This window comes from Perognathus longimembris, chromosome 14 (assembly GCF_023159225.1).
Source record: "Perognathus longimembris pacificus isolate PPM17 chromosome 14, ASM2315922v1, whole genome shotgun sequence".
In the NCBI taxonomy this organism is placed as follows: Eukaryota; Metazoa; Chordata; class Mammalia; order Rodentia; family Heteromyidae; genus Perognathus; species Perognathus longimembris.
The window spans coordinates 54,795,426-54,820,813 of record NC_063174.1 but is presented as its reverse complement, the minus strand read 5'-3'; the positions used below and the strand labels follow the sequence as shown (position 1 = coordinate 54,820,813).

General features: G+C 39.8%; 1 protein-coding gene across 3 annotated transcripts in view; it reads left to right on the top strand.

Moving 5' to 3' along the window:
- The first annotated feature begins 253 nt into the window (after positions 1 to 253).
- Btbd7 (BTB domain containing 7) overlaps positions 254 to 25,388 on the top strand; it is a 68,886-nt gene continuing 43,751 nt past the window's right edge. For 2 of the 3 annotated variants that reach the window (XR_007213146.1, XM_048361816.1), the window contains exons 1-3: positions 437 to 484; positions 18,187 to 18,374; positions 19,351 to 20,430. Coding sequence is in view for 2 of the 3 variants with exons in the window: in XM_048361816.1 (XP_048217773.1) it covers positions 18,293 to 18,374; positions 19,351 to 20,430 (1,162 nt within the window). In the remaining variant the exon portion in view is untranslated. Of the gene's footprint in view, positions 485 to 18,186; positions 18,375 to 19,350; positions 20,431 to 25,388 lie in introns of all 3 variants that reach the window. The other variant, XM_048361815.1, reaches the window with a different exon arrangement.

Below are 25,388 nucleotides of genomic sequence, written 5' to 3'. Positions count from 1 at the left end.
CACGTGCCACAATCCCCGGGAAGGAGCCGGACGCCGCGACCAGCCGCAACCCCGGCGACCAGCCGCAACCCCGGCCACCAGCCGCAGAAAGGCAGCCGCGCACGAGCCGTGCCGTAAACCCGGCCCACCCATTCGCCCCGCCCCCTCCCGGGCGCGCGGCGACGGCGGCCCACGTGACCCCGGCGTGGCGACGTCGGGGGCGGGCGGGGCTCCGGCTGGCTCCGCAGCGCCGCGCAGGCGCCCTAGGGCCGCGCCGAACCGAGCCCCTCCTGCTCCCTGTAGGAGTCAAAATGGCGGCGAGGGGCACCTGGAGCAGTCCCGGAGCCTGAGCCACTGACAGGAGAGGGCGGCGGCGGCGGCGGTGGCGGCGGCGGCCGGAGGAGGATGGCCGCGGGTGCTGGCGCCGGTGCGGACGGCGGTGCGGGTGGCGGGGGCGGCGGGGGTGACGGTCCCAGCAGCGGCAGCGGCGGGAGGAGTCTCCGAGGTGAGCGTCCCTTGGCGTCTCTGGGTCCGTGGAGCCGACGCTCTGCCCCGCTCGGCACGGGGCGTCCGGGCGCGGCGAGGGCTGTGGCTGGCCAGGGGGGGGAACGCGGGGCTGAGGCTGGGCCGCCGCGTCCCCGGCCCTGGCGCGGCGGTCCCGGTGCGCGCGGAGGGTCCGCGGGGCGGGCTGGCCGGGGCGCCGCCGTCCCGGGGGCCGCGGCCGTCTCGGGGTGGGGTGGGGTGGGGTGGGGGGCCGCGGCGCGAGGCGTGGTGTCGAGGGTGGCGCCTGGTGGCCGCGGCGGTGGCGGCGGGGTCGCCTGCGGGCTCAGGCTCGCAGGTCTGAGGGGCGGAACCCGCCGCACCCAGGACCCGGGGAAACCGTCCCCGAGCGCTGGGGTGCGGAGTTGACCGGACGCGGGCGCCGGGGGTGGGCGTGGGGGGCGGCGGGCGGGCAGGGGGCCCGGGGCCGGGTCCTCCCGTGGCTGGGGGCGGAGGGGGGAGAAGTTAGCTGGTCCCTTAAGTTGCAGTGTTTGGGGTTTTCTGTGGCGGCGTCGGGGGCCTGGAATTGAGCTTTTGACAGGTCTGGAAAGAGACAATACCTGGAGTGTGATGGAGAACCGGAGGGTTGTGCTTCCTAGGATACTCGATGGCAGAAGGCTGGCCTTGCCCCTGCCCTCGCACGCGATTCTAGAGAAACTCTGGAGAGTGTTGTTTCCACTTTGTGCCTACAACAAATAGTACCTCTTCCCTACTCAGGGGAAGGCCTGGTTTCCAGGAGCAGCCCTGGCTCTTCTGTCTCTCAGCATTCTGTTTCCTCCTCTGAAAAACATCTTATTGTTAACAAGGAAAGGGACTTTTTTCTTTTTTTTTTCTTCTTCAGGATCCCTTAGTAGCTTTTAAATCAATGAACACTCTTTTTCTCTATGAATACCCCTTTCTTTCTTTTAGATGGTTAGAGTAAATTGCTCTCTTCCTGCTATGTGGAAGAAAGATTTGAATTGTTTTATGGGAATCATGCATTGTGAAAAGCAGCTGTGATTGGACCTATCTTGAATTTTTGGAGTCAGAAAAACCTTTAGAGATTTGATGTGGTTGTTGTTATAAAGCCTAGAAACTAGGGCTGAAAAACAGTGATTTGCCTTGTGTCTTACAGCTGGTTAAGAGGTGAAACCAAAACTCCTGCCTAGGCCTTTATGCCATTTGTAGCTTTTTTTTCTTTTCTGTACTCCTCTGCTTCTTAGTCTTCATTGATTGTGTTCTTCATCACCACTCCCCATCCCTACCCCTAAATCTGTGCAATAAAGTTGAAAGCAGAAAAACGAGTGTCTCTGATTCTGATAGCTATCTCAAATAGCTAAACATTTATTTCTCCTATGAATCTGAATTTAATAAAAACTGACGTTTCATACAGAGTTTTCATAGGCCTATGACATTTTCGTTAAATTATAGCATGGCTCATTCTAATAAAGCCTATAGGTCAATTGCCCACAAATCCTGACGTCTATAGTGTTCTGTAGTGCAGTACCATCATTTAAACAAAAATTTTGTATAGTGTTTAAAACACCTATGGCTTTCCAGGTTATACTGCCTGTTAGGTTTTTAAAGTAGGTAGCCGGTAAAGGAGAACGCCACGCGGTATTCAGGCAGGAGAGAACGTTTATTACCGAACTGCTGGCCTGTGGCCAAGATGATCCATGGCTGGAGAGAAGGGAGAGAGAGAGACCCCCACCCAGCCCTGCTTTATTTAGGGCAGGGGCAAGGGGTGTGGCCAGGTGGATTAGGAGGTGACCTCAGGGAAAGGGGAGGTAACTGCCTCCAGGTCTGCAGGTTACCCAGGTAACTGGGTGGAGACTTAATGAGGTGGGGGCATCTGCATGTAGCCCTCAGGGAGAGGACCTAACACTGCCCAGTTTCCTTCTCTCATCCTATTGGGTCACAGTAATTTCATAGTGTGTCATAGGTTTATAGTGTTTATAAGTTAACCTGCAAAAGTACAATAAAATCAAGTGATTCTACTTTCATAGTTTAGTTACTGCAACATATCCAAAATTACACATGTGATTATTGAAGATCCGCTTTTTGTTTGGGGTTATACAAGAGCTACTGGATAAAAGAAAGAAAAGTAATTCATAGACTTTGTCCTCGGGTTCTTATTGGGAAAAAGTTACTCACATGAGTCTGGAAGATCATCTAGTGAATTCTAATACAAACAATGCTGTGGGTATTCAGGAGAGGGAATTTCAGTGAGGCCTTAGCAGTCTGAAGAACTTCTCAGGAGGGTTGGTACTTCAACTGACCCATGAGAGTTTATATGAGGGTGGAGCAGTTACTTTGTGAGAGAAAAGGAAAAGTATAATTTGAAGATTAGCTTTGACAGAAGGAATAAAAAGAGACTTAAGATAAGCTGACAATGGAATTTACTTGGAAGGATGTTTTCTTTAGGACAGGTATACAGTTGGGAGGATGGTTTTTTTTGTTTTGTTTTTCGTTTTTGCCAGTCCTGGGGCTTAGGCTCAGGGCCTGAGCACTGTCCCTGGCTTCTCTTTGCTCAAGGCTAGCACTCTGCCACCTGAGCCACAGCGCCACTTCTGGCCATTTTCTGTATATGTGGTGCTGGGGAATTGAACCCAGGGCCTCATGTATATGAGGCAAGCACTCTTGCCACTAGGCCATATCCCCAGCCCAAGGGAGGATGTTTTCTTTAGGACAGGTATATAGTTGAATGGTATCTGCCTTTAGAAAGATTTTAGCACTTAATTGAGATTGGGTTTTTATTCTCTTATACAAGATACAGCTAGCCTTTCAAAGTTTAAAGGCCAAGGATTAATGTGTTTAACTAAAAAAAAAATCCGAAAAACTATTACTGATCTACTCTGACTCGTTTTGTTACTATAAATAATTCATTTCCAATTATAAGTGGAATTCTGCTGTATTATCCTTTTGTCACATGATTTCCCACGTTGTAGCATGCAGCAGAATTTTTTAAATTTTACTTTGGTTGTTTTGGGACAATATCTCACTAGGTAGCCCAGGCTGACCTTGAGCCCGATGTTCAAAGTTGCTTTCCAAATCATGATCCTCTTTCTTACTTCAGACTCTATAGAGTACTAGGCTTACAAGCCCCCCCCCCCCCGCCTTTTTTTAATGGCACCAAGAATTTACTAAGGGCCTCATGCTTGCTAGGAAAATACTTCACCAATTGAGCCATGTCCCTAGTTCTTTTTTTTTTTTTTTTTTGCTTTAGTTTGTTTTAAAAAAAAAATTTTTTTTTTTTTTAGCAGGTTGTGGGGCCTGAAATCAAGGCCCAGGAACTGTCCTTGAGCTCTTATTTGCTTAAGGCTACCACTCTACCTCTTTGAGCCACAGCTCCACTTCTGGTTTTCTGGTGTTTAGTTGGAGTCTCCTGGGCTTTCCTGCCCCGGTTGGCTTTGAACCACAATCCTCAGACCTCACCTTCCTGAGTACCTAGGATTACAGGCTTGAGCCACCAGCACCTGGGTCTTTTGAATATTTATAGCCATAAAATTTTATATACCCATCAGTACTACATTATGATTCTCTTCCACTTTCTACACACCAAGCACTTGCTTGTTTTTTTCTCCTTTTTGAAAATAACCCAATTAATGAATGTGAAGTGGTATCACATTGTAGTTTTCATTTTCATTTCCCTAGGGATCGTGAGTGTCCTTTTCCATGCTTATTGGCTTCTTATACGTTAACTTTGAAGAGATACCAGATGATCAGTTTCTTTGCCTTTTTTTAATGAGGTCTCACCCAGAATGCCCTTAAAGCCCCATTGTTTGCCTCAGCATTTCTCCTGCTAGGAATCTAGATTGTACTACCAGGATCAGCTACTTTGTCTATTTTTCATTTCAGCATATGATTTGCAAATGTTTTCTCTTTATCTGTGTCTTTTCATTGTACTTTGATGTGCAAAAGTTTTGGATTTTTCGGTATTTTTTATGTTTGAGTTAACATGTTTGTAATATGCTGTATTTGTTATCCATTGTGGCATTGCATACTTGCATATGCCGCAATTTACTTTGAATAAATTTAACCCCTTTTCACCATATGCTAATTGCTCCTCTCAGCTCTACCTCTTCTACCTCTTTTCACAAACAGCATTTGGTTTCATTGTGCTGTGTCCATGTGTGTGCATATGTGTGTGCATGTATGTATATGCATATACAACTTTTGATTCTCTTTATCCTTTAGTATCCCCTCCTTTCCCTCTCACAAGTTTTTTTTTTTGTGTTGTTGTTGTTGTATGCTAAGTCCTATTTACCTAGCTTTTCTTTTGTTGTTTGTGCTTTTGGTGTCACATTCAAGAAATCATTGCCACATCCAATTTCATGAAACTTGCTCTCTTTGTATTCTTTTAAATGGTACTAGTTGTAGGTATTCTATTTAGGTCTTTATGGATAATCACTTCTTCTAATGCTGTTTGTTTTAAAATATTCCTTTCTCATTGGATGGTTTTGGCACCTTTACTAAAATTCACTTGAAGGTGTAAATCGGTTGTAATGAATAAGCTTAGCATGCACAAGAACCTGGGTTCAATCTCTAACAAAAAATATGTAAAAATTGAACTAGATTTTCTCATTTCGTCAATCATGGGGCTTAAACTCAAGGCCTGGATGCTGTCCCTAAGTTTTTTTGCTCAAGGCTAGTGTTGTACCACTTTGAGCCACAGTTCCACTTCTGACTTCTAGACGGTTAATTGAAGATAGTCTCATGGACTTTACTGCCCAGGCTGGCTTGGAATCAAGATTCTCAGATCTCAGCGTTCTGAGCTAGACTTTCAGGTGTGAGCCACTAGCACCTGGCTTCCAACTAATTTTTATTGGATCCTGCAGCTTTGCTGAATTCTAACATTTTTATGTGTGTAGAATCTTGCATTTTCTACATGTAAGATCTTGCCATCTGCAAAGAGCTAATTTATTTCTTTCCATATTTGGTATTCTTTATTTATGTATTCTTGTCTAATTGCTCAGCTAAGATTTCTAGAAGTATGTTGGCCAGAATTGGCAAAAATGAGCATCTTGGCCTTGATACAGATCTTAAAGGGGAAAGTTTGTGTGTTTTACTGTGGAGTGTGACATTAACATGACTTTTCAAATGTGACATTTATTGGGTAGAGATTGGGTATATTCTGGATTTTTTTTCTCTTCTTTTTTGGTACTGGGGATCGAACCCAGGACCTTGGACTTGCTAGGCAAGCATTTCGCCACTGAGCTACATCCAAGCCTTGGATTTTTTTAATGTTATAACTGATATGTTTAACAAAAAATCATTTCTAGCCTGGTGAATGAGAAAATTGTGGTGTCATTGGCAGAGTGTCTCATTGCCAGCTTAATTTTTAGATATCATTTTTGTACATTTGGAGTTTCATTTTGAGTAAAGTTATTATAGTTATTCCATGGGGAAGACTGACATTGACCAAATAGCCATACAAATATATATTTCTAAATAACTCTGATACGTTTTTGATACTTTTTTTTTAACCACAACTGTATTCATCTAGCATAGTGCCTTACACATAGGGGCACTGTGCTAGATATTATTTTTTTCCCCCAGCACAAATGGTATGCTAATGGAGATGCTAATTACCCTGACTTGACCATTACATGACAAATTCATGTATCAAAGTATCACATGGTTCCTCATGAATATATAATTATTATATTAATTATACAAACATACAGTTAATATAAATATATAATTACATAAATGATATAAAATTCTTCCAATTATATGGGAAACTAAGATCTAGAGAATCACAGTGCTAGGCTGGCCTTGGCAGAAAGTGAGACCTTATGTTAAAAACTTAACAACAGCAAGAAAGACTAGAGGGAGGGAAAGACAAATGGTGAGGTTGAAGGAAGGTGAATATGATCAAAATATTTTATGTGTATATATGAAAAATAGAACAAAATATGCTATTCATAGAAAATAGGAAAATAGAACAAAAATCTGTTGAGTGGTTTGGTATGGAAGTATGCATATATGAACATACTAAAATGAAACTCCCTTGAACAATTAATTGATGCTTTAAAAAAAAAAAAAAGGCTGAGCCAGACGCTGGTGGCTTGTATTTGCAATCCTAGCTACTAAGAAAGCTGATATCTGAGGATCACAATTCAAAACCATGAAGGCCCATGAGATCTTATCTCCAACTAACCCACAAAGCTGGAAGTGGAGATGTTGCTCAGGGACAACACTCAGGCCCTGAGTTCAAGCCCCGGGCCAACACCAAAAAAAAAAAAAAAAGAAAGAAAGAAATGAAGGGCTTACAAACATGGCTCTAGTGGTAGAGCACCTGGCCAAACAAGTGTGAAGGCATGAGTTTATGTTCACTGCCCACAGCCTGTATTGATAGTTTTCTATCAAAGGGCCCTTGTCAAATAAAAAGTAGGTTCCTCATCCCTGAAACATAAATACCATAACATGTTCCTTTTTCGTCATTCAACTTATTTATTACTTACTTATATCTCTATGTGCAAAGCACTAAACTTAGAGCTGAAGAAAGAGCAGTGGACAAAACTCTTTTTACTGGAGTTATCAGTTGTTTCAAGAAACAAAAGAACAGTATGGTAAGAAGCATATTATAAATCAAAGGAAAATCAAACCTACAGCTCTAAAGCAAAATAATCACTTTAAAAATATGCTCTGGACTGGGAATATGGCCTAGTGGTAAAGTGCTTGCCTCATATACATGAAGCCCTGGGTTCAGTTCCTCAGCACCACATATATAGAAGAAGGCCGGAAGTGGCACTGTGGCTCAAGAGGTAGAGTGCTAGCTTTGAGCAAAAAGAAACCAGGGACAGTGCTCAGGCCCTGAGTTCAAGCCCCAGGACTGGCAAAAAAAAAAAAAAAAATCTGCTTCTTGACTGGAGGCTTGACTTCGTGATGCATACATAATGTACATTGATCAAATTCACCTTTTTCCTAACTTATCCTCCTATTTAACAGTATTTTGGTGAATTTTACTATGTTATTTTCATATGTATATTTAATAAACTTCTATAATATCCCCCCCACACACATATCACCCTCTTCTTTCTACTCCCCTACCCAACAGTCCCCTTTTTACAGTTATGTTACTTTCTTTTAGGTCAAAATTACACATATGAATGAAAACACACTTTATCTTTCTGATCTTGTCCTTTTTATCTCATTTAACATGATGATGTCTATCCATTTTCCTACGGATATCATAATTCATTCCTTTATGGCTGTATAGTATTCTGTCATATTTGCATACCACATTTTATTTGTCCCAGTCATCAACTTCTGGGCACCTAGGCTGGTACCACATCTTGGCTATTGTGAAGAATGCTACTATAAACGTGAATGTGTAGGTACTTCTCTTGTATGTTGATTTTCATTTTTTTTAATATATACTCAAGAATGGTAAAGCAGGATCATATGGTAATTCTATTTTTAGTTGTTTTTTTGTTTTGTTTTGGTTTTTTGCCAGGCCTGGGCATTGAACTCAGGGCCTGGGTGCTGGGGAATCAAACCCAGGGCTTCATGTATATGAGGCAAGCACTCTTGCCTCTAGGCCATATCCCCAGCCCCCAAATTTTAAGCCAAGTACAGTAACCACATGCCTGTAGTTACAGCTACTTGGAGACAAAAGCAGGAAGATTGTAAGTTTGAGGTAAGTTTGGGCAACATAGCAAGATTTTTGTCTCCCACCCCTCCAGTACCAAAAATAGAAAATTTCAGAGATGTAATTTAGAAGTTTTTCAAGTGCCTGCTAGCTCAGTACTTCACTAAACATTTAGAAAACTTTAAATGCAAATTGTAGTTCTTATTTAAAATTTTTTTGATTGCCTGTAAATTTGACATTGCAATTTGAGTCAAATATCTATACTATTGAAATAATAGAGTCATAATGTACTAAATTTTATAAATTGACATTAAGGTTTTAATGACATGAAAACATTATAGTTGACATAAATAGGAATTACTTTAATTCAACACATAGAACATCTTTTAAATTACATTGAAACACTTTCTTTTCTTTGGCCTTCTTGAGAGTTTTAGATGTATTTGTGATATAATAAAATGTTGGCCTAATGTTGATTACACATTCCTGTAATCCTGGTTTCTTAGGAGTCTGAGATCTGAGGATCACAGTTCAAAGCCAGCCCAGACAGGAAAATCCTTGAGACTTATCTCCAATTATTCATCAGAAAACTTAAGTGATGCTATATTTCAGAGTGGTAGAGTGCTAGCCTTGAGCAAAACAACTCAGGACAGTGCTCAGGTCCTGAGTTCAAGCCCCATAATCAACAACAACAAAAAATGAGATAAAATGCTGGCCAGGAATCAGATCTCTCATTCTGACTGCTGCTTGTATTTTTATGGTTTTTTAAATAGGATCTCATGTTACCCAGGCTTTTAAACTTCTAGGCTTAACTGATTGTCCTGGCTCTGGCTGGGTCTACAAATATGTAACATTGCACTAGTTTTATCATCTTGAGCAAGTGGTTTAATTTATCTGAAACTAATTTTCTTACCTGTTAAAGAAATATGTAGCTGACCGCTGGTGCCTCATGCCTGTAATTGTAGTTATTCAGGAGGCCGAGATCTGAGGATCACAGTTCAAAGCCAGCCCAGGCAGGAAAGTCTGTGAGACTATCTTCAGTTAACCACCTAAAAACTGGCAGTGGCATTGTGGCGTAAGTGGTAGAATGCTAGCCTTGAGACAAAGAGGCCCAGGGATAGCCCCTAGGCCCTTAGTTCTAGCCTGAGGACTGGCAGGAAAAAAAAAAAAAAAGGTAGAGAAATGTCTTATTTGAGTACTACACATTGTGTGGAATTTTTTTTCAATTCCTTTTTTCTTTCCTTTACCCCATCTTACTAATTGGGACTGCTTGTTTTAATCTCTGCCTCTCCTCCTCTGCCTTGTTCTCAGTATTGTTACTATAGCTGTGTTCCAAAAGGCCCAGTTGGAACATGCTACTTCTGTACTTTAAAGGCCAATTAATTTCTCATCTGTTGAATACAGTCCAAACACAAGAATTTGTAGATTTTACAACTCTGGATTTCCCATCATTCCTGCCATACCAAGCTCTTATTACTTGTGCTGCTTCTATGTTTTTGATGTGTTTATAGCCTAGTGCTTGGAGTTTTCTTAGCTGCCTATCTTGTATCTACATTCCTGATCAGAAGTCTTTTGTTTATGCATGTAGGAGAGAGTGATTCATCAACCACTCCAGAGGTAGATTTTACTAGTATAAGCCAATCAGCTCATGGCATTTCCTGTAAATTGTTATTTGTTCCAGACAGACTGAATGGAGACACACTGTTTCTGGGGCAAATGATTCTTGAACATGAGGTACAGGCAGCTGCCTTGTGACCACATGGGGTGATGCATTCCCTAAAGATGGCAGAATAGAGAGGTAGAAGGAATCTGGGTCTTCTAGATAACATTTAGCCATATACTATACTGAAGCCCTTTCTACTACAGAACTATCAGTGACAAATTTCTTATTTTTTTAAAGCTAGTTCTTTGAAATTATCATCAAAAATCTCCTGATAGACACAATCCTAGTGTTCTTCAAGATCCAATTATGTTGCCTTTATCAACAGTTATCCACTCTACTGATAACTTGAATCTCTTTTCCTACACATACTATATACTAATATACTATAGTTAGTGTTTATGCAGTTGTTAAAGGGAAAAGGTGGTAGCAGTTGAGTAGAAAGGATTTAATGAAAGCAGTAATGATGTGAGATGTTGTTAAAGGTAGAAGAGAAAGAAAATGAAGACAATTCAAAACTTAGGATTCTTTCTTTTTTTTTTTTTTTTTGGCCAGTCCTGGGGCTTGGACTCAGGGCCTGAGCACTGTCCCTGGCTTCTTTTTGCTCACGGCTAGCACTCTGCCACTTGAGCCACAGCGCCACTTCTGGCCGTTTTCTGCATATGTGGTGCTGGGGAATTGAACCCAGGGCCTCATGTATACGAGGCAAGCACTCTTGCCACTAGGCCATATCCCCAGCCCCAGTTAGGATTCTTTCTATATCCTCCTGTCTTCTGTGACATGGGTCTTTCCTGACTTCATTCTCCATTTCTAAGTTTCTCATTTATTAGTAAGAGTCCATTATGAACAGACAGTCTTGTAGATCCTTAGCATACATAGTTACTGAAGTAAGGCACAGCTCTAATATTCTGGGAACTTGGTCTGTTGAAGGTATAAAAATCTTTTATTTGTTCTTAGCAAGTACTGAAGTTAAAGCATGTCCAAATTTTTCTAGTAGCACAGAGGAATGAGATGGGTTCTCCATTTGGAATAAAGCTTATTCAAGCACCACTTACATGTATTCTTTTTTTGTTGTTGGTGGTGGGGGCGTGGTGTCCTGGGGCCTGGCTTTTCTTTTCCATGCTTTGCTTTGCCTTGCTTTGCTTTTCCCTCCCTTCCTCCTTTCCTCCCTTCTTTCCTTCCTTCCTTTCTTTCTTTTGTTGGTCCCAGGCCTCAGGGCCTTAGGTGCTATCCCTGAGCTTTTTCAAAAGCTAGTGCTCTACCACTTTGAGCCACAGCACCACTTCCAGTTTTTCTGGTGGTTAACTGGAGATAGAGTCTCATAGATTTTCCTGCTCAGGCTGGATTTAAACTGCAAACTTCAGATTCAGATCTCAGCCCCCTAAGTGGCTAGGATTACAGGTGTGAGCCACCAGTGCCCAGCTTCATGCTTTCCTTTTTTGTTTTCTATATATGTGGTGCTGGGGTATTGAACCCAGGGCTTCATGTATATGAGGCAAGCACTCTTGCCACTAGGCCATATTCCCAGCCCTGTTGTGTGTGTTTTTGTTTGTTTTTTGTTGTTGTTTTTCGGTTTTTGGGGTTTTTTTTTTTGTTTTTTGTTTTTGGTGTGTGTGTGTTTTGTTTTTTCCCAGTCCTGGGCCTTGGACTCAGGGCCTGACACTGTCCCTGGCTTCTTTCTGCTCAAGGCTAGCACTCTGCCACTTCTGGCCTTTTTCTATATATGTGGCACTGGGGAATTGAACCCTGGGCTTCATATATACAAGGCAAGCACTCTTGCCACTAGGCCATATTCCCAGCCCTCCTTTATTGTTTTCAGCATTTCCTGAGACCCAACATTTAGCTTTCCAGTCATTCTTTTATATTTATTATTTTTTATTACGTAGTTGTACAAAGGGGTTTCAGTTTCTAGAAGTCAGGTTATGAGTACAATATATCATGGGACCATTTCATAACTATACTCTTGATAATCCAGTAGTTTGATATTAGAACTTTCCTAATGAAGACTCTCCTGGATGAGGTTACCTTGGAGTTGTGGTAGTCATATTTCTTTTATCTTTCCAGCCAGTTTCAGGCTTCTTATCAGGTTCACCCAGTGTATTTTCTTATCTCTAAGGCTCTACCACTGGAACACATAGTACCTTATCAACAAGAAATACACTTTTATATTATTAATATGTGCTAATAAGTTGGTATCAGAAAATCTCAATGTTTTGGCTCTTGTGAAGTTTACTGTTGTTTTGTGTGTGGGTTTTTGTTGTTTCATTTTTTGTTTTGCCAGTCCTGGGGGCTTGCACTCAGGGCCTAAGCACTGTCCCTGGCTTCTTTTTGCTCAAGGTTAACACTCTACTGCTTGAGCCACAGCGCCACGTCAGGCTTTTTCTGTTTATGTGGTGCTGAGGAATCAAACCCAGGGCTTCATGCATACAAGGCAAACACTTTACCGCTAAGCCATATTCCTTCCCAGAGCATTTATAAAGTTATGAGAATATTTTCTATTACATTCAGTTGAGTATATTCTGATGTGAGTTGTTTCTCTCTTCATATCTTCTGTAAATTCAATTCTGATCTAATATTTCTCATCACTGTCTCTTTTTCTTGTTGTGAGACTGGTACTTGAACTCACTACCCGATGCTTTGCTCATTGGCTGGCACTCTACCAACTGAGTTGTGCTTCCAACCTCATCACTTTCTCTAAGTCTTTTAGATCTGCCTTTCTGTACACCAATAAGCCCACAGTAAAAATCAGTGCTTTTAATCAAAATAGTTTTTTTTTATTAATTGCCTGACTCGAACAGTCTTTTTATCATAAACAAATATTATAAATGACACCATTGTCTTATGTGGCAATTGATTAGAAAAGTTCTACAGCCTGTCTGTCAGGACCTAATAATCATATTAACTCTCTGCTTTGACAGCTTTTTCCTAGTATTGGGGGAAAACATTTCTGCTCCTTCTAGAACCTCAGTTTGGGGGGATACAGCCGCAAAAAGACCACACAGGTTTTGGTGTTGGGGTTGGCTGAGCCAAAGCCACTCTCCTATGGACTTCTGTGGGCTGATCAATGTTTCAGTTACCTCTGCCAAACAACCAGATTAAGTGGATATGCAAGTTACAGCTTTCTCTTTTTCTATTTCTATTTCTCTCTGTGTGTATGTGTGCACGTGTCTGTGCGTGCCAGTAATAGAGCTTGAACTTAGGGCCTAAACACTGCCCTTGAGCTTTTTCACCCAAGGCTGGTACTCTATGACTTGAACTATACCTCTGCTTTCAGCTTTTTGTTGATTGATTGGAGATAAGAGTCTCATGGATTTTTCTGCCCATGCTGGCTTCAAACTGTTGCCCTCAGATCTCGACTTCCTGAGTAGCTAGGATTACAAGTGTGAGCTACCAGGTCCTGGCCATTCATTCCTTGATGGACAGCTGGGTTGCTTCCGTGTTTCAGCTACTGTGAGTAATACTGCTGTGAACATGGTTTCACACCTTCCATTTACTGCTTTCAATTCTTTGCAATAGAAGTCAGGTTGGAGGGCCATGTGGTACTTCTATTTTTATTTATTTTTAGAAACAGACATTTTCTGCAGTTGTCATCCCATCTTGCATGGAAAGTAAGAGTTCCAATTTCTCTACATCCTCATTAATACTCTGTCTACGTGTGCATACGCATTGTGTGTTAGAAGCCATCTTGTTCTCAGTGGGTATGAAGAGATAATCTTACTTGGCTTTCACTTAGATTTCCCTAATATTTGGCCATTTGTGAATCTTCTTTGGAGACATAACTTTCAAGGCCTTTACCTGTTTTTGAATTATTTTTTGGTGGGTTTTAATTATAAATCATACTTTCTCATTTTGTGAGTTTATAATTCCCTTTGTTGATCAAAATAAGCTTGAGGGCTATCTTCAGTGTCGTGTTCCTAATTTTCTTATCATAGTAAACATCATCAGCCTTTCCTTAATGAGTTGTATGGCAAGTATTGGTAGTCTGTATCATTGGAAGTTTCACAGTTTTCTGTGCTAAGTAACAGTCTTTTGGCTTTATAGTAGATGATCCCATCAAGACATCTTAGCCTAGTTTGTGTCTTTCTGAATTCCCCTTCTGGTGTCATCTTTTTTAAGATACCTTCAAAGGCAAGGGTTTATTGCTGACTGCTGCTTGCTGTTTACTACCATTATGTCTTGTTGCTCTTGAAATGCATCCAAGGATAAAACTGAAGGTTACAAAGAAAGTAATCTTAGCTCTTTCACTTTATTTGATCTTGGGCAAGTTACTAACCTCTCTGCCTCATCAGTAAAAATTGTCAAGAGAAATGTGTTGATATATGTGAAAGCTTTAAGATCAGAGTCTGATGTCTAGTAAACCCTCAAAAAAAGTTGTTATGTTAGATAAGAAATGGCTGGAGTATGAGACGGCTATTGAGAAACATTTCTAGGGGCTGGGAATATGGCCTAGTGGCAAGAGAGCTTGCCTTGCATACATGAAGTCCTGGGTTTGATTCTCCAGCACCACATATACAGAAGTGGTGCTGTCCCTCAAGTGGCAGAGTGCTAGCCTTGAGCAAAAGGAAGCCAGGGACAGTGCTAAGGCCCTGAGTCCAAGGCCCAGGACTGGAAAAAAAAACACACAACATTTCTATATGTGGCTTTGGGGTGGGGTGTGGGGGTGTGGTTTTTTCCTTATTTAAACTATTTCAAGCTTATCTGGAAATGTGAGATTTGAGTATAGGGTGAACATTCATCCTACTTGGCCTGGTCAGACCAGAGTTACACTGTTCTCTCTGTTTTGTACCACTTTTCGTTTTTTTTGCCAGTCCTGGGGCTTGAGGGGCCTGAGCACTGTCCCTGGCTTCTTTTTGCTCAAGGCTAGCACTCTGCCACTTGGGCCACAGCGCCACTTCTGGCCGTTTTCTGTGTATGTGGTGCTGGGGAATTGAACCCATGGCTTCATGTATACGAGGCAAGCACTCTTGCCACTAGGCCATATCCTCAGCCCTTGTACCCCTTTTAACACTCAAGCATCTTGGCTTGAATGATAAGTACTCAGCTTAAACTTGACAGTAATGAAATATTGCAGTAGTTTTGTGTTCCTCTTTCATTATAAATTTGCTTTGCTCCACTTTCCTGTCCTTCTGTCCCTAATAATTAGGTTAATGGAAAAACATGCTTAAAACCCAAAGTCCAAGTACTTTTTTTTTCTCTGTACACTAACAATATGGGAACCATTACCTTCCCCTTCATTTTCCAAATTAGTAGGTTACATTGCTTCACTGAATTTTAGAAATCCTATTTCATCTTCTGGTTTTATAGGTTCAGAAACAGGCCAATCAAAGTTTGGCATGAGCCAGGCATTGGTGACTCGTGCCTGTAATCCTTGCTGCTCAGGAGGCTGAGATCTAAGGATTGTGGTGTGAAGCCAGCCCTGGCAAGAAAGTCTCTAACACTATTACCTCCACTTAATCACCACAAAAGCCAGAAGTAGAACTGTGACTCAAGTGGTAGAAAACCAGCCTTGAGTGAAAAGCTCAGGGACAGTGCCCAGATCCTGTGTTCAAGCCCCAGGACTGGCGGCGAGGGGGAGTTAGTTAAGCATGACCTCTCCTTCATATGTGGAAAATCAATGACAGAATGCAATCCTAGATCCCTTCATTCTTAATGTCTTCTCTGCTGCATAAAGCAGTAAATATGTTTTTATGACAGCAATCAGGATTTTTCCAAACTCTGGTATATAAGGTCAATAAGGCTCATTTAGACCATGCTAAGTACTTCCTCTTTGTGATGATGTACCTTACACTTTAAAGAGGCTCTAAAGTTCTCCTCTGGGCTGAGAGTATGGCTTAGTGGCAGAGTGCTTGCCTAGCATGCATGAGGCCCTGGGTTCAATTCCTTAGTACTACATAAACAAAAATAGTAATAAAGCTCCGATCTGGGCTTTTTAATCCTGAATTCTCCAAAACTATAAGATACTGACCTAGGACTGGTTGGTTTGTTTTGGCTAAGTGGAGAGGAAAGGGGCTGACTTCTGTTTTGTTAATTTTATTTGTCTTTGTTTTTAATTTTCTGATAGTTGTTTATTTTCTTTTTTGCATTCAACATGATTTTCCCCTTCAATTGGGTCTGCTTCACTCAGTGAAACATTTTTTAACATATTTACATGGTTTGATTAGGACCCCTCTTGTTAGAGTTAACAAGAGGGAGCTTTCCAGAATAGTGATTCTACAAAAAGAATTACCAATCTTCCGGAGCCATTTGCGTCCCACAGTTCTTGTTTCCTTCCCTCTCCTATTATGTCATCCAAATATTAAATTTCATCCTGTTGTCTACAGCAGAAAAATCAGGCTTGCCTAGGAGGAAAACATTCCTTGGAGAGATTTGAATTCTCATTTAGCCTAATTTCTAGCATGTAAAGACAGATTAGGTTAAGAAACAATGTAATAATATGTACCATTTGCCCTAGATTTTATTTTCTTTTGTTTTTGTCAATATGAGGGTTTGAACTAGGGGTCTCAAGTTTAAAAATAAACTAACAAAATTCGAATAGTGAATTTCCCCCACAAAGCAACTTTTTCTGTATTGCTAGTATTTTAGAATTAAAAACTGAATAATACTGGGTACCAAACTTCAGAAAGTATTTGATTACATATCTAAGTTTAAATTGACTTTGCTGGAGGAAGTAACTTGTTTTGGCAATTCAATGTTTACAAAATGGTATGTAAACCCTTTAGCTTCTTACAGAATGTACTATCATATCTCTATCCATGTTTCAGACTTCCTGTAGTATGTGTTAAGCAAAATTGAAAGTTGCTGTGTTCTCATAGATAAATTTCACTAGGAAATGGAGCTACTGCTTTTTGAAACTATATCTAATTACTAGAAAGTACTATATGTTTATATGTAGATACACATATACAATGTATATATATAGTTATACACATAATAAAAGAACCAAGTAAAACATAAAAAAGATCTGAGTAAAAAATAGGGGGTTTTCTTGAATGTGAATTACTAAGGTTATGCTATATCAGTAATGGAGGTGAAAATAAATTCTAACACGACACAGTTGTGTATTCTAGCAGGTTTTCTGTGATAGTGTGTGTATGTGTTTTCTCTAAATCTTATTTGTTAAAATACTTCATCCTTCATTTTAGTCTAAATTAGTTGCTTGCTGATGTACCTAACAATTCCAGTAGTAGATTTTAAACTGTTTTCTATTAAGTCCTTTTTTGTTAGATAAATTTTATGTATCCACATGGTTTAAGATGTAGATGTATTCTTAGTCTTGTTCTCTCTTAAAGTTTTGTCTGAGCATATGTATGTCCTGCCATCAGCTCTGAGAGGAGAATTAAAGTCCCCTAGTACAAAATTTAATCTATTAGTGCTACTGACCTATTGTAATATCAGATAATAGCAGTGTTTTTGTTTAAGGAATTTTTGAGGAAGACAGTTGGTTTTTGACACCCCCCCCCCATATTTCTCATTGTATTTCTAACTCCTGAAAATTACAATAGAATAAGTAACCTATAGATAATTGTGTCCACTTTTCCTTGTCCCCTTTTTTTTTGTAAATTGCCCAGTTTTACAGGTTAAAGACCAATTGAAGCAATTTTATCTTAAAGCAGAAAAACAACAAGCCAATTACTTGTCTTCTCTTTTTATACTAGTATCAACCTTTTTTTTTTTTCCAGTCCTGGGGCTTGAACTCAGGTCCTGAGCACTGTCCCTAGCTTCTTTTGCTCAAGGTTAGCACTCTGTTTATGTGCTAGTGAGGACTAGAACCCAGGGTTTCATGTATGCTAGGCAAGCACTCTACCACTAAGCCACATTCCCAGCCCTAGTATCAATTTCTTAAGTGATTGTAAGTTTCTTAGAACATTAACTTACAATTACTGGCAGTTGTCTCTTAAGTATTCTTTCCTATATTTTAATTGCAACTTTCATTTTAGTTCGAATACTTTCTCTGTATTTTGAAATTAGAATGATGGTTTTTAAAAGTTTTTTTTGTTGTTGTTGTTGTTTTTATTGATTGATCGATTGCCAGTCCTGGGGCTTGGCCCTGGCTTCTTTTTGCTCAAGGCTACCACTTAAGCCACAGTGCCACTTCCAACTTTTTCTGTATATGTGGTGCTGGGGAATCAAACCCAGGGCTTCATGTATGCGAGGCAAGCACTCTACCAGTAGGGCATATTCCTATCCTAGCCCTGATGCTTTTTTTTTATAACCTGAAAAAGTATATAATTTTATGTTTCAAAGTTACAGGTGACAGAGATTCATATTTCAAACTTAAACATTTTTTAAATAATTACCAAAAATTTACACATGAATTTGACAGCATACTGTTATTTGCCAACAGAAGAAGTTCTTTAGTAACATGTTTTTAACTGTGATTTCTGAAATATATTTGAAAAAATAAACACAATTATTTTTGTTTTATATCAAGAAATGGATGAAAAGATGCAGCTGGATCCAGGGTTGAAGGTTCATAAAGGCCTCTGGGATTATACTCTGAAGAACCAGCAGATGGAATGCTTGAGTGACTGAAGAAGATGGGTGCTAATGCATCTAACTATCCTCATTCATGCTCCCCAAGAGTAGGGGGAAATCCACAGGCCCAACAGACTTTTATAGGTAACTTTCAGTTTTTCTGACATATTTTCTATCATAACTATAAATGGAATTGCGTTTTTAGTGATCTTGGTGGATAAGCAAATTGACTTGTGTGGAAAGGTTATGAATAATGATTCTGTGGTATCTGAATTCCCCCCCCCCAGCAGTTAGAAATATGACTTTTATGAGATTTGCCTTAAACTAAGTACTTTATAGCACAAGGATAACCATATCTGACATTTAACTAGGCAATCTAGGAACCTCCAGTCATGTGTACTGGTCTGTTTATTGTGCTAATGCAAGTCTAGCATTAAGGAGAAAAATTAACAATTCGTAGCTATATATGTAGTAGTCTGTAAATTGTTTTTTCTAAAAATCTACAACTAAGATGTGTTATTTATTCCCTGACTGTCAGAGAACGAAAGGGACTTTTTAAAATTCAGACTAATTTGTTCTTTTGTCTCTTTTTCTTTTCTTCTCATTTCCTTTTTATTTTTTCTCTTTTCCATTTGTTTAATTATAGATTTTTGAGGTAGTGTCTCACTATATAGCATACTCTGACCTTAAGTTCTCAGTTTTACTGCCTCAATCTGAATTACAGAAGCTACTTCCTTTTCTAAAAACAAAAGTCAAGCTCGGCACCCGTGGCTCACACCTGTGATTGTAGCTAGCTCAGTAGGCTGAGCTATGGGGTTCACAGTTCAAATCTTGCCCAGGCAGGAAAGTCTGTGAGACTCTTCAGTTAAATCACAGAAAAAGCCAGAAGTGATGCTGTGGCTCAACCAGTAGCAAAAGAAGCTCAAGGACAGCACCCAGGCCCAGAGTTCAAGCCTCAGGACCAGCAAAAAAACAAATACAAAAAAACAAAAGTCAGTTTTGAGTGGTCCAAGAATGTATTTACAAAACAACTTTAACATGAGGACTGATAATGTTGGAATCAAATGTTAAAAAAAAAAAAAACAAAGACCAATGATTATTTATTTAATTTTCTTCTTAGGGACATCATCCTATTCCCAGCAAGGCTATGGCTGTGAATCAAAATTATATAGCCTCGACCATGGCCATGAGAAGCCACAAGACAAAAAAAAGAGAACCTCTGGCCTTGCCACCCTCAAAAAGAAGTTTATTAAGCGCCGAAAATCTAACAGGTCTGCAGATCATGCCAAGCAGATGCGAGAACTCCTCTCGGGGTGGGATGTTAGAGATGTCAATGCATTAGTGGAAGAATATGAGGGAACATCCGCCTTAAAGGAGCTTTCTCTACAAGCCAGTTTGGCTAGACCAGAAGCACGGACATTGCAGAAAGATATGGCTGATCTTTATGAGTACAAGTATTGTACTGATGTAGACTTAATATTTCAAGAAACGTGTTTTCCTGTTCATCGTGCCATTTTGGCAGCAAGGTGTCCATTTTTTAAAACACTGCTTTCTTCCTCACCTGAGTATGGGGCAGAGATAATAATGGACATCAATACAGCGGGTATTGATATGCCTATGTTTTCTGCTTTGCTACACTACCTTTATACTGGAGAATTTGGAATAGAGGACTCAAGGTTTCAAAATGTCGATATCCTTGTTCAGCTTAGTGAAGAATTTGGAACACCAAATTCCCTTGATGTAGATATGCGTGGACTCTTCGATTACATGTGTTATTATGATGTTGTCCTTAGTTTTTCTTCAGACTCTGAACTGGTTGAAGCTTTTGGTGGAAGTCAGAACTGTTTAGATGAAGAGCTCAAAGCTCACAAGGCTGTTATTTCTGCACGGTCCCCATTTTTTCGAAATTTGTTACAAAGGAGGATACGGACTGGTGAAGAGATTACAGACCGAACTTTGAGAACTCCCACAAGAATTATATTAGATGAATCCATTATACCAAAAAAATATGCGAAAGTAATATTACACTGTATGTATACAGATGTGGTGGACCTTTCAGTTTTGCACTGTAGCCCCTCTGTGGGGAGTCTCAGTGAAGTTCAGGCTCTCGTCGCAGGGAAGCCAAACATGACCAGGGCAGAAGAAGCCATGGAACTTTACCACATAGCACTGTTTTTGGAATTTAACATGCTTGCGCAAGGTATGAAATTATAAATTTTTATTTCTATAATTATGTGTTTGTCTCCCAAATTGAAAACATAACCAGTTCATTCCCATTTCAGTGCCTGTGATAAACTGGGTTAGTTTTTTTTGAGCCTGTAATTATGAACTCTGAGAAAGCATAGGATCAGGGATAATGGGGCCTTCCATTTTGTATTAAAGTTAAGCATTCAGTACTAGAGACTAAGAGTTATTGAGATGAGACTTGAGGCTCATTCTTTCTTAACTAAGATGGTAAGTGTGGGATTATCTCGTTACCCACCTATATTTTATGTGCACCCAAACGTAAATGATCAGTTTCCTTGATTGAGGTTAGAATCTCACATTTACATTTGACACCTTGTTGATTCTTAAATGTTTGCAATTAGAATAAATTCATTATAAAAATGAACATAGCTGCATTTTAATATTAATATTTTTGGATTAGAGAACTGGACAAGGCCTCTGATTTACATTTCTAAATATTCTGTATCTTATTAGTTCAGCTTGTACATCAAAAAGTAAGCTTTTTTAATTTTTTGGTTAGACATGGGGCTTGAATTCTAGGCCTGGGCACTCTTCCTGAGCTCTTCAGATCAAAGCTAGTCCTCTACCACTTTGAGCCACAACGCCATTTCTGGTTTCTGGTAGTTAATTGGAGATAAGAACCTCCTGGACTTTTCCTGCCCATACTGGCTTTGAACCATGATCCTCAGATCTCAGCTTCCTGGGTAGCTAGGATTACATGCATGAGCCACAGTTGCCCAGCTTTTCAAACACAATAAGTAAAGTCTGGTGCCTGTGGCTTACACCTGTAATCCTAGCTTCTCAGAAGGCTGAGATCTGAGAGTTGGAGGTCAAGGCCAGCCCAGGCAGGAAAGTCCTTGAGACTCTTTATCACTAATTAACCACACACACACACAAAAAAAGCCAAAAGTAGAGCTATGGCTCTGGTGGTAGAACACTAGCCTTGAGCCTAAAAGTTCAAGGATAAAGCCCAGGCCCTGAGTTGAAGTCCAAGTCCTCACTCCTCCCAAAAAACACGATTAGTAATAAGACTTACAGGCCTCTTTCAGTTACTTTAGAAATCTTAAATTAGGACACTACATTTTTTTGTGTTACAAGTCAATGAGTACATGAAAGTTGAGATTAGAAAATATGTATCTAATAGTAAATGTTAAATCTTACCATTTCAGAACTGGAAAGATGTGTGTGTGTGTGTGTGTGTGTATACGTTGAATCAACCATTTAATAAGACTGAGAAATTAAAAGCTAAAATAAAAACCCAAGTTAAGTAACAACAGCAGTATGTAAGACTTAGATTGATAAATATGAATGCAAAAGTTGAGGTTTCTTTTACATAATCTTTAAAAATCTTATTTTGTCATCTTTTTAGTAATAGACATTTTATCACCACAATGAAATGTCACAAAAATATTTTGTTAGGTTAAAGTAAAAGTTGCTGCCAGCTCTTGTGGCTTGTGCCTATAATCTTTGCTGTTCAGGAGATTGTGCTCTGACGATCAAGGTTCAAAGCCAGCTCAGGCAGGAAAGTCCATTCGATTCTTATCTCCAATTAACCACCAAAAAGCTAGACATGAAGCTGTAGCTTAAGTGGTAGAGTACTAGCCTTGAGCAAGAAAAGCTCAGGGGTAGTGCCTAGGCCCTGAGTTCAAGACCCAGGCCCACTCCACCTCCCCAAAGCATCACTATATTAATAATAGACTATATAGAGACCAGATTTATCATTCCTTTATTCTGTAATACCAAATTCATTAAAAAATGCTTCCTCAGAAAAATTTAAATTTTACATTAGCAAAAAGATTTAACAATCTTTTTTAAATTGCTTTTTAAGTTCTTCACATTAGACAATAAAAATCAGTGAGAACACATTTATTAATATTTTTTTTAGTTTTGAATGAAAGCAAAATTATGAGCCACCTCTTTGATCGTGGGTAACACTTGAGTTCTTTCATCTTCTTTTTTTTTTTTGGCCAGTCCTAGGCCGTGAACTCAGGGCCTGAGCACTGTCCCTGGCTTCTTTTTGCTCAAGGCTAGCACTCTGCCACTTGAGCCACAGCGCCCCTTCTGGCCATTTTCTGTATATGTGGTGCTGAGGAATCGAACCCAGGGCCTCATGTATACGAGGCAAGCACTCTTGCCACTAGGCCATATTCCCAGCCCCTTCTTTCATCTTCTTAAGTGAGTTATTTTATCATATAGCAAGAACTTACATTTTCTGTAGCATATTTACAGATATAAAACAACACTCCTTGCATTATCAAGTATGTGTGTTCTTTTTCCTTTCATTATTCAAAATTCAGATTGGCTATTTTTGTTGTTATTGTTTCTTGTGTTCCTTGTAGGGCATATCTTTTCCCCCATGCCTATTATGATAGTCTTATAACACTACATAACTTGTATGTCATTTCTACATTGGAAAGAAAATATTTTGGTCATTTATTTGCAGAGAGGTTTTATGCCATAAACCTTAAGAGCTTAGGTTCTGGAATCAGACAGAGTGGTTTTGAATTCTTCTCTACCATGTCTTGTTGACCATAAAAAAGTCACATAAGGCCTGGGAGTGTGGCTAGTGGTATGCATGAAGCCTGGGTTCAATTCCTTAATACCACAAGTGATACTATGGCTCAAAAAGTAGAGTGCTAGCTTTGAGCAAAAAGAAGCTCAGGGACAGTGCCCAGGCCCTGAGTTCAAGCCCCAGGACTGACAAAAAAGTCACATAACCCCATAAACCCATTTTCTCATTAGTAAAATAGAATAATATTCCGTAAAGTAGGATTATGCAGATTAAAGGAAATGATTATGTTAAATTATCTGAAGTACCCGATACATAATAAGCATTCAGAAATACCAGCTTCTAAATGATAATTATTGGGACAGCATACATCTTTCATTACCATAGCCCTTTTTCCTTCCTCTGCCCTCTTCTGTAGCAAGTGTGCTGCCACAGAGCTATACCCCTAATCACACATGATTTTTAAAAAAAATTATAATTAAACTATATAGTAAGCATTTTATATTTTTTGCTAAGAAGCTGATTTTTAACTAGTGCATACCTTTTATCATATCTCTTATCACACCCAACAGTTTTGCAAACTGATTAAGGCCACAGTGTGCTCATCCATTTAGTGTAACAAATTAGCTTATAATTACCATCAAACAGCAGTATTATACATACACATTCTTTTCAAGTATACAAGGGAATTTTGCAGGGTAGATCAAATGTTAGGCCACAGATTAAGTCCCAGTAGAACTTTTAAAAGCAGGTATCATAAAAATGTGTTTTCTCCAAGCATACCAGGTTGAAGATAAGAATCAGTAGCAGGTAAAACTGAAAAATCCACAAACCTTTGGACATTAACACACTTAAACGAATGGATCAAAGAAAGTCTTGAAGACTTTCTAAGTGGTAAGCCACAGAAAGACAGTACCTTGTTATTGTACTTATATGATATAGAGTAGTTAGAAACAGAAGTATAGAATGGTGATTGACAAAGGCACAGTTAAGGAAGAAATGGGGGAGTCATTGTGTAATGGATACAGAGTTTGTTTTGCAAGATTGAAGAGGCATGGAGTTAGATGGTGTGACTACATTCATGACTGTTTAATACCATTGAACTTTACCCTTAAGAATGATTAAATTCATGTTCTCTCTGATATGCACAAATTAGATCTACAATGCACTGGAATGCAGTATGTTATACAGGATTCTAGATACACACAGTGAGACCAAAAGAGGAAACTTAGAAAAGAAAGGGACAATGCCTAAGTGCCTCTTCATATTTATATAAAATAATATACATACTAAAATGAATTCCAAGATATGGAAACAAGAGAGCTCTTTTTTGTTGCTTTTTTGTTTGTTTTCTTTCTTTCTTAGGTTTTAGTTTTTGGTAATTCTGTCTTTACCTTATGTAAGGTGTATTCAAGTGTACATCTTTGGAAGGGTTGGGGGAAGGATACAGAACTTGAGGGAAAAGGGTAAAAAAAAATGCAGCAGTGGAGCTCACTGGATACTGATGAAACTACTATACAACTCAAGGGTGGAGACAGGAGGGAGGGGCTGGGAGAGAAAGAGGGAACAGAAGATACTGTATGGAAGGAAATGTACTCAATACCAGACTCATGTAATTGTAATCTCTCTGTACATCACCTCTATAACATCAAATAAAGGTTAAGATTTCCAAGCACCAGTGGCTCACACCTGTAATCTTGGCTACTTAGGAGGCTGAGCTCTGAGGATAGCAGTTCTAAACCAGTCCAGGCAGAAAAGTCAGTGAGACTCTTATCTCTAGTTAACCACTAAAAAGGTGGAAGTAGAGCTATGGCTCAAGTTGTAGAGTGCCAACCTTGAGTTGAAAAGACTAAGGGACATCATCCAGACTCTTGAGTTTAAGCCCCAATAGTGGCATTAAGTTAATTAATAGTCAAGATGATAAATTTTATGTGTATTTTATAATAATTTTTAAAATATTATTAAAAAATTAAAGCTCAGCTTGAAAAGGGGACAAATTTTATCAAGGGAGTCTCATCTACAACAAACCAGCAAAATGCCAGAAGTGGAGGTGTGGCTCAAGTAGTAGAAAGCTGGCCTTTTGTGAAAAAAAACTAAGAAAAAACCAAGTGTGAGCATGAGGCCCTTTCAGTTCCCACAAAGACAGGCTAGCTGATCAGTGGAACAGACTAGATGACCGAGAAATAAAACCATATGCTTAAAGTTATCCAATATTTTACAGGGGAGCCAAAAATGAATGGTGGAAAAAAAAAGATAGAGCCTCTTCAATAATTGGTGCTGGGAAAACTTGACATCCGTGTGTAGAAAGCTAAAACTGGATCCCTGTTTGCCACTGGGTACCAATATCCACTCAAAGTGGATCGAAGACCTTAACACCAGACTTGAAACTTTGAAAATATTGCAAGATAGGAGAAACATTAGAA